The following is a 12,470-nucleotide window of genomic DNA, read 5'->3' on the forward strand; positions in this document are numbered from 1 at the left end:
TTATTTTCTACAGCGCCTATCTGCATTTATCTTACTTAAACAGAGTTGTCCAGGATTTAACACATTATGTAATTGGAATGGGGCTATGGGGGAGTTTTGGAGAGTAACATCAAACTAGTCCCTGCGGTTTTCCATATCTTTTATTGTAGCATGAAAATGGTGAAAGTAAGAAAAGGTCTGCTACAAGTGGAGTTTAAACGTCAACCAACACCCAAAGAATGTTGAAAAAATAAGTTGATCCAAATGGAGCTAAGAAATGCACGTACTTGCACATGCAAGAACAAGCAGACTAAGGCTGCAATGATGACAATTCGGGAGAAGGTGGCAGAGAATAACAAAATTCCAAATTTCGTACAGCTGATTTAAAATCGAAGTTATAAAATAATTCGAAATTGATGTTTTTGTCATCATTTTATAAAGTAGTGGACAACACACTAGCCACAAATGCTAGGGGCTACAAGTCATGCCACAAAGGTGTGGCCGTGACTAAAGGTGGCGCAGCGGGTAAAAAAACGCCAAATTCCGTAACGCTCCTTTAACTTAAGCATTAGCTTGACAAGTAACACTTTAAAAAAGAATACCATTTATGGAAGTGAAATGTTATTTTTCGATTTTTGTGATTTGTCTAACATTGAAATGCAAAGAAGTGTCATAAAACATCATAATTAGATGGTTAGAATATTGCTTGCTGTAATATGCAAATACTTTATTCAGGCTACTTTTACATTAGAAACATGAAAGCGCACGGCGCCTTTTTGCAGAACAACCCTTTTTCTATTATAATAATAAACTGAGATAAGCCAAATAGGGATTATAATTGATAATTCCTCTTTCTGAACACTGCAAAATCATTTACCCCTCCCAAAAGCTTGCTGGCAAAGGCATATGGGAGCAGCAACGGTTGCTGACAAAGAAAATTAATGTTCCATCCATTAAACTTCTTAAAAAGCTGCAATGTGCATCCCAGAGTCCGGCAAACAAATGAGAAAACGCATAATAGTGCCACAACCAGTTGAGCACATTACCAAGCCGGCCTGCCTAAGCTCCCACACAGCGAGGCATGGAAACAGACTAAGGAAGAAGGTGCTCCTTTGACACACTCCACCAGAGCAAATTTGTCTTTGAGAGTTGGCAGCCGGCTGCGACCGCGATGGAAAGGGCAAATTAGATGAGAAAAGGAAGGAAGGAAGGCGGCAAAGAAAAAGATGTGGAAGGAGGAGGGGAAAACGATGAAACTGTGAGGCCGTGAGAATGACTGGGATGTGGGAAGGTAATTAGCTATGAACAGGCTTGGGGAGTAACAGAATACATGTAGCGACGTAACGTAATCAGGATACACACAGGAAGCATACTTGGGAGCCCCCCCTTTCCACCTGCACTACAAAACATGACTATATGACCAATAGTGTCGCAAAACTGACAGAAAAGTGCCATGTAATGAAAGTGCAACTAAGGAGAGAACATCAAGACACAAGAATGAACAAATGAAATAGCATGAATTGAATTGATGAATGTAATTTAATGCCTGGAAACACCCACAGCATCTTTTCAACCATCCATTCCTTCACTTCATGCACTCATTCACATGTGTCTTACATTTACATATACAGACGCTGTCCTACTTACGAACGAGATACGAAGGATCGTCCGGAATCCAAGTTGAATTTGTTCGTAAGTTGCTTCAGTGCTATATTTTGTATGTTTAAGGTTTATAGAAGTATGTTTAAGGCTTGTTTAAGTGGCCTGTATTGTTTTGTACTAAAAAATAAACATTACATAAAAATTATACTCTATGAAGATAATTATAGTTGAGTTTAACTTACTTTTGTAAGATGCGCTTCAAGAGGTCCTCCTCCGTGTTAAAAAAGTGGCAGAAAAAAAGCGTTCCGACTATTTTCTCAACCGCATCAAGCTTTCTTATTCCACTTTCGTTTCAAAAGAAACGGCTCGCCTCTTCTTTACACTTTACACCAACCACATTGAATGGAGATATCAAACAATAAAAATGTCAAAGTTATTAGCGCGCTGGAGATTCAGTACAGTATTTTCACACACAAACTAGGAAGAGGAAGTGGATTTGACCTCTCACAGCGCCACCACTCGCTGGTAGCGGTGGAAAGAAGCACTACAGTAATGTCCAGTACTAGGAGTAAGGTACACACAATACAAAATCTAACTTACAGCAATGTCCGGATATTTCTCAACATCACGAAAAAAAAATGTTCATATCTACCGTTTTTCGTAAGTCGAATAGTCGTGAATAGGGGAGCGTTTGTACATAATGCACTCATAGATTAATTGTGTCGATCATAATTTAAATTACTGACACGAGAGATACAGAGAGAGATGACAAGAAGTGTGTTGGAAGTTTAGGAACAGAGACACTTTGTGTGTTCTTGATGTGCTCTTAATGTGTACTAAAACAAAACTTATCTTATCCACCATGTGAAAGAGAAAATGATTTTGCTCAATACTGTATGCTACGTGGTTAAAATGTAAGCACTTTTTGTTGCACTACAAGAAACTACCTGATCTTGGTCTCCTATTTCTTTTTCTAAGTTGCATTGCTCATTTATCTGGAACATTTTTTTTTTAGTAATTGTATTTATATTTAGTTTATTTGTTTTTTTAGCATCATTACATGTTACATTAGATGACAGCAATATTATGGTATTGGTTTACATCACTGATTCAATTTTTCAACAGGTAACTAGTATCTGTATTGGATTACATTTTTAAGTCACCCACACAACCCTGCCGGCGAAGCACAAGGAAAATTAAACGAGGGGAAAAGGGAACAAGGACGTGAGGGAGGAAGAACATTAAGCACAGATTTTGGAGGTTTAATGGACGGAGCATGATGGAATGAAGGAAAGCGCCAAACACAGAGGGACGAACCGGGCCGGCGTCCTTCGTCTGGTACACAGACCGGAGCCAATGTTACAGTTCACTTCACGCACAAGGCCAAACTATTTCGTAACGCAATCGCGCATTCGGAAAAGAGGAATCCTTTAACATTCAGAACAGAGTTATTCAACGGAATGGCCTTGACACATGAAAAAGAAAAAGTGAACTGACTTGAAGCATTTTATAATGAAAAGATTTCACTGCAGAAAAGAACATTTACCACAATATAAAACCCAGACTAACACACCCCACCCCCCAAAAAATAATAATTCAATTTATTTGGTCACCTTAGGAAAATTAATTTTCACCGACTGTACCGAGGGAAGGGGATGGGTAATGAATACAGTCAGTGCTGTCGCGGAAGAGCGTTAGCAAGGAGGTTGCATCCATTTCTAACTCAAGCAGGCAGCAATAACATTTCATATTAAGGTGGGAGCCAAAAACCATCTGGCAAATGGCCCATGAGTTTGAGACCACTGACCAAAATGATTACATAACGAATACTCTATAGGTGATTGTCATGGTTCGCTTTCACCAGGGCGACTCCCGAATGACTCAGTGTGAAGATTTCATCAAATTATGATTTTAAGATCTGTTGTCGGACCAGCTTCAACACCAATCGTCATTTCAGGAAATATTCAACAAAACACATTCAGTAGGCACGTCCGTCCCACGTGTCTTCTGGAGAGAAACCACGCATGCTTGGGCAAGTTGCCCCCGGCCCCATGCATCCTCTCTCACCTTGAAGGTGTGATGGGGGTCAGGTCCTTCCCCATGGTTTGGATGACTCTGCGGCCCCAAACCCACAAGCCGGCGCAGATGCCCACACCGCCGTAGAAGAGTAACCAGATTGGAGTTGCAGCGTCCTGCATCACGCCACCCTGGTCGTAGATCATCCAAAGCGCCACCAAAGGTCCAATGGCGTTACTGCACAAAGGGGTGGTTTGGATTAGTCAGACATAGCTATTCGTGCAGTATTCTCAACCACAATGACTCAGGGCAGGGGTCGGGAACCTTTTTGGCCCAGGGAGCAATAAAAGCTCAAATATTTAGATTTTTGGGAGAGACTCATGGAAAGTGCCATATCTGGCTCATGACTTGTAGAATAATGGCCAAATTCAAGAATTTTTTAAAGACTTTTAAAGCCAATTTTCCAATTTCTCCAGTACCATTAAAATAAAAAATCCAGTATAAATCATGTATTTTGCAGATCCATAATTTTAACTGTGATTTACATATGTGATTTTTAATCTTGCATATGCAATCATCAAGACATAATTTTTAGCTCTTAAGTAAATCACAAACAGTTGTGCATTTGCACAATATTTGTACATATTTTTAAGATATATGAGGAAAGATCTAGGTGTTGGGTAAAAATGACAGGAATATGTATCTTACATTTTCAGTTGCAGGATGTTCTTCCCATTACAATTTACTATTGGGAAACACTTTAATTTTTTGCATGGCCCATAATAAATATCGATAATGATAAGTAATTCTTCCACTAATACATCGTTCATAGTGCCCTGTTTAGGCATGCACCTGTCCTCTTAGGCGCGACTCATAGGGGGCAATGACCCTTGATTGGACAATGTCATACAAGCTAATGATAGCTACTCTTACTCAAAAGTGAAGAAGAAATGAGCCACCAGAGAGCAGTGGCGGTGTCATTGTAAAACACTTTTCTTCAGTTAATGCGTGGTCTATCAAGTCAGACTGCCGAAAAACATGAATTTATAAGCACTTCCCCCAAAATTCAAGCCCTTTTATGGTCTGCATTTATATAGCGCTTTTCAAGTCAATGAAGACCTCCCAAAGCGCTTTACAATGTGCACTTTTCCCTTTTACACACTAACTAACGGATAGCAGCCATGCAACGCAACTACCTGCTATCGGGGGCATTAGGGATTCAGTGTCTTGCCCAAGGACACTTCGGCATATAACACAGAGGAGCCGGTAATCGAACCTGCGATCTCTTGATCCCAAGACGAGCACTCTACTCCTGAGCTGATGCCGCCCCAAACCTTAAAAACTCAACATTAAAAATTCTAACATTTTCAAGGATTTCAAGCACCCGTACGCACCCTGGGGAATTTACAAAGTAAGAAAAAAAAAATCACCTGACGTCATTGCCTCCGTGGGCGAAGGAGCCGAAACAAGCGGTGAGAATCTGCAGGAAATGGAAAAGCAGAAACACTTCCGACTTGTCCTTCTCTTCTTGATCTTCCTCAGCCAGGTCGTCCAAAGGCACAGGTGCCGACCCGCCTTCTTCCTCCACACCCTCCAGCTCTGTAGCCATTTTCATCTCCACGCCGCCTTCCTCCGCCTCGATCTCCGCCTCAGCCACGGCGTTGCAGTACGACGAGTAGCTGTCGTAGCGGATTCGTTTTTTGGAGTAAGAAACGCTATTGCTGCGGCCGCCGCCTTCCCCGACCAGTTTCTCGCTATCATCGCGGGACTCTGTGCGCATGAGGGGCTGCACGGGCATCCCGCAAATGGCCGCCGTGTAGCAAGTGTAGCTGTTGTTGCGACGCAGCAGGCGGTAGTTGTTGTCGGGAGGGCCTGCATTGGCTGCGGGGCGCTCGTTGTCGTCCATCCGGCCCACGTGGATTTTGTGCAGCAGGTCTTTGTAGAGACCAGAGTCCTTGTGCACAGTGTGGTAGACTTGGCCGTCGCTGCGCATGTGGCCGTCGAAACTGAAGCTGCCGTTGGAGACGGGTGACTTGAGACAACCGTTGGTCATCGAGTGGGTGCGGCCTGTGTGATGAAATAGGAACTGGGCTATGAAGGAAATTAGCCCAATCACAAAAGCACTACCCTTTTAGCAGATAATACTGAATATTGAGCAAAATGATCAGTATTATTTTACTTTATTTTTGGAATGTTTTTTAGTCGTATAAGAAAAAACTTTTTTAAATTTCCCTGTCACTATTTAAACCCACTCCCTTCCGTCACCTGTTGTCGGTCCGTCTGCGAACCTCAGTTTACTTTAGGCAAGCTTTTTTTGACCATGACTGTCACCTGTTTTTGCTCCCATCTGTTCCCCGGCTTCGACCTTTTTTTTTTATCCTGACCACGTCTACTTCTCTTCTCCTGGCTTTCGACTCGTTTCTGATCCCGACCACGTTTTATGCTCTCAAACCTACTGACCCGTTTTTTTCCGCTCCTGACCCCGCCATCGCTCGCCACGGAACTCCCACTTCCGCGTTTAGAGTGACCTGCTTCCCGTGACCAGCAATCCCGGGATCGTGGGTGCAACCCTTTACTTTCTTCCAATAAAACAGAGAAACGTAACGCAAGTGGGTCCTGTCTCCGTTCTGTTCCTGACAATTATATGTTTAAGTTACTGCCTTAGTTGAATCATTTTTTAAAACTGGACTTTGAACCACCCCCTTTTTTTAAACTTTATTTTTAACCCCTTTTTCTATCTAAATCAATCTTTTCTGTATCATAGGTTGGTTAAATGTCTGCCTATATCGTTGTGACCTAGCCGAATATTGACACGAATCATGATAATAATAATAATGAGAAGAAGAAGAAATATGCCAAACCCAATGTGCAAACACTAGAACACTAGGGATCTAAATTTAATATGGAAAGGTATTCAAATTTATCTCATCATCTCGCTATTTTTACTCTTTTACCATGTGGTACAACGTTGTTTTGGCTGAACACTTTCACATAATGCTCCATTATGATGTAGTACATATAAACTGATGAATCATGCTCTTACTGTAGTCTCAGTTTTATGCGCCTTGGAGTCCAGTGCACTTATGTATGAAAAATATATGACGTAATATTGTTTTTTGGGGGGGTGAGCCTTAAAATCCATTGTGCCTTCGAGGGCAGAAAATACGATAAATTAAAATCTGCACTATCGAAATATTTAGCTTCCTGATGGATTTAAAAAAAAAAGTGTCATTTAGAAATACATTAAATTACAAAAGAAAAAAAATATCTAAATTATAGTAACGAAACTAAAAGAAACGAGATTTTTTTCAAATATACTCTCATAAAATCTCTCAATAAATTATTTTTGGACAAATCTAATTTAAAACACCAATTGCACATGTTATGAACCTGAAGCTCGTACCGTAAACTCGTCCGTTGGGCATGACGGTGCCTCCGTTGGTAGAGTTAGTGAGTTCACTGTTAGATGTTCGCGCGTTCCTCTCGCTGCTGCCGGCTGTGAGTGGCACCACGGCCTCATCTGTGCCTTTGGCCCCTGGAAGCTCCTTGAAGACAGGACCTTCCTCTTCCTCCTCAGGGATCTTGTCCAAGCTCTCGTCGGAGATCCTGGAGAGAGCCTGCTCCTTCTTTAGGCGACCTGGAGACAGTCGAAAAATAAAACGGCTTTAAATGACATTAGTTAAATAGCAATAGTGATGTTTATTTATTTAAAATCAAAGCAAATTTTGTGGAAACGGTATAATCAAGGAATTGGAAAGAAAAGGACACAGGTTCCACCATCAGCTGGATCAAAGCTAAATTAAACCAGTACTGCACAACCCCAACCACCCTGTAAAGTACCATAATTCCAGACTACTGAGTGCACCTGATTGAAAGCCACATGCTCAAATTTAAGTAGTAAACTCGATTTTGTCTTTGTAATAGTTGCCCCAGATTTAAAGCTGCAAGCTTTAACAGCAATAAAATGAACCACTTCACATACATTTCTTACGTTTTAAGCCCTGTGCACACCTGGTGTAAACCGAATGGGGAATTTTGTGTCAACACCTTTGGCTGCAGAAGGAGAACGGCGCCATACCCCCACACACCTGAAGCCATTTTCAGCTGTGTCATTTTTCAATTCTGCTTTGAGTTGTTTATGACTTGTGTGTTCGGATCATGTGACCATTCGCATGAAATGTGAAATTGTGTTTTAACTGGTGGTTGCCACACTATCGAACCAAATTGTGTTTGACTTGTTAGCGTTCCTAGGGGATTAAAGGACCTTTCAGTGACTTGACAATAATGTCTAAGAAGACTAATATTTTTGACAGATAACTTCCCCAGCTGTTCAATTCAGCTTCTTCATTTGTGAGTAAAAAAGTTGGAATATCGAGAGTATGTTGTAAATATGCCATAAAGTACTGTTAATCCTCCCATTTTGCACCTGTTATGTATTATATGAACAACTTTGGCAAAAAACATCGATAACTATTTCCTTTAAAAGGGTGTCATAATTGTTTCCAAACACCACTGTTGTGTTCTGTATTTAGAGCGCATGCATTGTGAAAAAGAGCAGCTCGCAATTTTCCTCGGTGCCACTGTGAAAAGAAAAAAACACACCGTATTTAAAGCTTCAGTCTTTACAATGTAGAAAAAAGGAGCAGAGTGTAGTCCGGAATTTACAGTAAACAACACTCAACCCAAACAAAACCACCAGCCATTCACAAGTTCATTTCAGATGGATGTAGCAATAACTCGATTGTCATCATCGATAATCCTTAAAGGCATTCAGGTCACGATATCTTCGGAGACTTGAAAGGGTCGAAGACCAGTCAAGATTATTTGCTTCATATGCAGTTTTCGTACACCTACTTGCTATTTTCCTCTTCATCCAAGGACAGACGAAAAGCCAGACCACAATCGCACACACCAGAGCTCCCCCCAAGGTGATGAGAAAGATGGCCCACACCGGCAGCATCTCGATTCCAAGAACTGCAAAACAGCGAGCGCATGTCACGGTCATGAGGTACCAACACGGCGCCAACACAACACAATCTTCATCCATCAATACTTTTTATCACACCGGGCGACGGAATTTTGAGCGGGTAGATTACAGCAGCGACGTGGACTTTTATGCCCAATGTGATAATTCGATCATACGTTGGTGTCAGTGGACGATTACGATCTTACGTGGCGCTCCAGTGTACATGATGGAGAAGGTGTTGATCCCGATGGTGGTGGCGTAAAAGAGGGGCAGTGCTCGCAGTCCGTTGGGGACCGAATCTTCCTAAAGAGATAAAGACAACCATGTTTTTAAATAAAGATTTTTGTTATCGGATCATATTAATTATTCCTTTTTTTAATATATCTATATATAATACAAAGTAGAAGCTAATTTGAAGACCAGTGTGGGAATAACGTCGTTATAAATAACTCCCGATTAGTAACAGCATTATTTTTCAGTAACTGAGTAATCTAATTATTTTTTCTGCCGTTACTGTTACCGACGGCCCCAGCAAACATGACACCCTTTCAGCCGTGCGGATTTCCACTCTCCTCCAATTTGTTGACATCGCGCCTTTTTGGAGCATGTCACCGTTCAAAATGGCAACAACCATATAGTTAGATAGCGATTACGAATATAGTATTTACTAAAGTGCCGAAAGAAAAGGCAAATGAGGGCTGAGCGGCAGTGACTCATGTCATTCACGAACGAAACGTCTCTATAAAAAAGCTCTGGGAAGTGGATGAAGGGATCCGGCTCCCTATCAATCAAAAGCGGACTACGAGACACCTTTTTTCAATATGCAATTTTTGGGGATTGTTGACTTTAAATTTGTTAAGAAAAAAACTCAGTAAAATTGTTTTTTTGTAGATTTATACATATTTTAACGGTGTTTTCAGTTCTTCTGTGTTAATGTGTTTGCATAAAAATGCAAAGTTTATTCTATTTTATTCCTTTATATATATTTTTTTCCTTTTGCTATTGTATATTTTCTTTTGGGTTTTTTTCTAATTCAACATATAGCACTTCAGGAAATGAGCACAAAATCAAGGAGAAAGAGTTCTAGCACTTTATAATATACTTCTCAGCATGTGCCTTCAGGCCACAGTAATGAGACACAATTTATCCGGAGAGACTAAGGGCAATTCGAAATACATTGCGTCAATGCAGAAAATGAGGCAGGCCAAAAAAGTATTAGCAAATACATGCGGGTTTATTTGTTATGATTTATAGCTTATTACACAATGAAAATAGTACGGCCAAAAAGAACCTACATTTGGGTAATGTGACCTACTTCCTGGGGGGAGTAATAATGCATACAAATGTTAGTTGTTCAAAAATTGGGGGTTCATTAAGTTAAAATACACAAAAAGTGTAAAACATTTTCAAATTAACACCAATGAATTTGTTTTATTTTGGAAAAAAAACATCTAACCTTATGTTGTAACCAACAAAACATTGGGTCATATAACACAAAATTACACTAAAATTTATATTAAAAAAACTGAAAAATGTAGGTCAATCTTTATAAATAAAAATGTGTTTGATCGTGAAAAAAAGAACTACATAATTGAGTTTTTTAATTGAAAATAACACCCTAAAAAGTTGGAATGAACAATCCCAAAAATATGGGTAAACTTTGTTTTGAACAACCCATATTATATAGTTTTGTACAAAAAACCCAGAAAGTAGAATCACCCATAAAAAATGTATTTGAGACTATTTTTTGGCACAATTAAGAGCTTACATATTGACAGTTAGGCATTTGACAAATAGGACTCTTCAAGTAACAAATGGAAAACATAGTTAGCAATATTAAAAAGTTAGCATTGTGGAATGATTGAGTCGAATCGATAAAATGATAAATCTTAAGCTTACTGGCTCCCTATCAAATATTTTTTGTTGTCGTACCCTAAATTAAATGCAAAAACTTCCTATTGCATCTCTAAGCTCTGGCAAATATTCTAAAATGATTTTTTTTGTAATTTAGAGGATTCAGTCCCTGTAATCTTGCGAGAACACTGCAATACATTTTCAAGGACGCTTTACTAAATACTATTGTCCCTGCAAAACAATACCAAAGCAGTCATTATTGGGATGGTAATCAACCTACTATAACTAAGCAATCGGCGCCACCCTGGCAACGCCGGCCGAATCGCCTGGCACCCTTGCTGACTCAGATCAGCTGATGAGAAGCTTCTCCGATGTCAGAGTTGTTTAGCAAATAGTTCCCTGATATCTCTGCCAGTCGGACTTTTTTAGCCTCCTGCTATTGTTGCAACACAGAGCCGCCAGCCTGTGTCACACCACGTGAGATTCAGGCGCCGCGTGTTTATTTCATTTCTACCTTTTAATGCAATTAAAATTAGTGACAGGAGACTGGTTATAGTGCAACGCGTAACTATATTATTAAACCAATCCCATTAGCTCTTATTATAAGACAACTTATCTCTCAAAAAGTTAAACAAAAGGATAAAATGTGTACACACAAACGTTTTGTTTCTACCCTGAGCACAGCCAGCCAAATCACGGACAAGCTCATCTCGAGTTTGACCCTGCACTACAGGCGGTCTGATTGAACCAACCATCCCGTGAGTCATTCATCCCCCAGATCGCACCGTCGTGACCTTCTGATGAGCAGCCACACGCTTTCCTTCCCTGCCTGCCAGAAATCGCCCATTATATAATACGAGATGCCCCGTTGTTGCCAAAGCAAATGGATTTTTATCAGCGCTGGAGCAAGTCCGTTTGTGTGGTTGTGCACGTGCAAGTCTGTCTCGCGTTAGTTTTTTTTTTTACCAGACACTAAAGTTAGCGTGACACTTAAGGTAAAGATCTTAAAAAAACACTCATTCTGATTTGACGATTGATTCTTTATCTGACTGAGAGGCTTGTGCCGATTGTGACAACCAACCTTGTTGAGAATGGTATTTCTGATAAGAAGAAAGAGGACTCCAGACATGAGACCAGAGAGCAGGGGTGAGATGAACCACGATGAAACTGCACACAGAAAGATGTGATCAGATTAGCATCACACCCTTGTGAAGGCAGGTCAACTCATTATGCATGTTCCCCACGACTTGAACAACATGGGGGATGTAACTCTAGCAACCTGCTTGGCTGTACATCAATAGAAAAAAACTTTCTACAGAGCCTTTCACAGTTTTCGGTAATTTTGGAGGATTTTTTATTACCGATCTTCACTAACTGTATCCACTGGACGCCCTTGGTGCCTATGGCGACCATGGAGAACCCGATAGTAGCGCCCACAATGCAGTGAGTGCCGGAAATGGGCAGCTTGAGGAAGGAGGCGATGAGCTGCCACACTGCCGAGCCTGTAGAGCATGAAATAAAGTGCAATGAATGGATGTGTGCTAATAAACCACCATTAATATTTGAAAACAACATGAAAATATAAATAGATTAAACCTTATTCTGTTTTTAAGAAAAAAGACAATTACAGACGATTGGATTAGTTTAAAGTGCTTGTTAATAGTCTTGTGACTGCCACCTGTGGCCTAAAGCTTAATTGCAGTCTCTGTTACTCTGCTGCGGATATACACTACAGTAATCATAGTTACTTACTGCCATGCAAACCCCACTAAAAGGTCAGCTCTTAGTTCTACCCAAAAATGTAGCGGTAGATGCTTTTAAGCCAAGTAACAAATGGGATTCAGCTTATGGTACTCGGGCGTCATTCATATATCCAAGGGAGTAATTTTGCCATGGACGGAGGGGACGTGTCCCCACCAATATTGAGCAATCTTTCTCCCCAACAATATTATTTGACCACTTAAAAAATGCCCCGTGTCAACCACAATATCCAGCGATCTTTGTTTGGTCCCCACCAATCATATTCCCACCAAAGCCAAGATCGAACCTACAT

At 40.5% G+C, this 12,470-nt stretch overlaps 1 protein-coding gene across 3 annotated transcripts in view; it reads right to left on the minus strand.

Moving 5' to 3' along the window:
- Nucleotides 1-12,470, minus strand: part of slc20a2 (solute carrier family 20 member 2) — a 74,214-nt gene that overhangs the window by 17,209 nt on the left and 44,535 nt on the right. For all 3 annotated transcript variants that reach the window (XM_088336803.1, XM_088336800.1, XM_088336802.1), the window contains exons 3-9: nt 11,779-11,919; nt 11,499-11,584; nt 8,770-8,866; nt 8,452-8,571; nt 7,001-7,234; nt 5,028-5,664; nt 3,649-3,834 (exon numbers count right to left, since the gene is read on the minus strand). In XM_088336803.1, coding sequence (XP_088192929.1) covers nt 3,649-3,834; nt 5,028-5,664; nt 7,001-7,234; nt 8,452-8,571; nt 8,770-8,866; nt 11,499-11,584; nt 11,779-11,919 — 1,501 coding nt within the window. The remainder of the gene's footprint in view (nt 1-3,648; nt 3,835-5,027; nt 5,665-7,000; nt 7,235-8,451; nt 8,572-8,769; nt 8,867-11,498; nt 11,585-11,778; nt 11,920-12,470) is intronic.

This window comes from Urocampus carinirostris, chromosome 5, assembly GCF_059441175.1.
Source record: "Urocampus carinirostris isolate Australia breed hairy pipefish chromosome 5, RoL_Ucar_1.0, whole genome shotgun sequence".
Classification (NCBI taxonomy): domain Eukaryota; kingdom Metazoa; phylum Chordata; class Actinopteri; order Syngnathiformes; family Syngnathidae; genus Urocampus; species Urocampus carinirostris.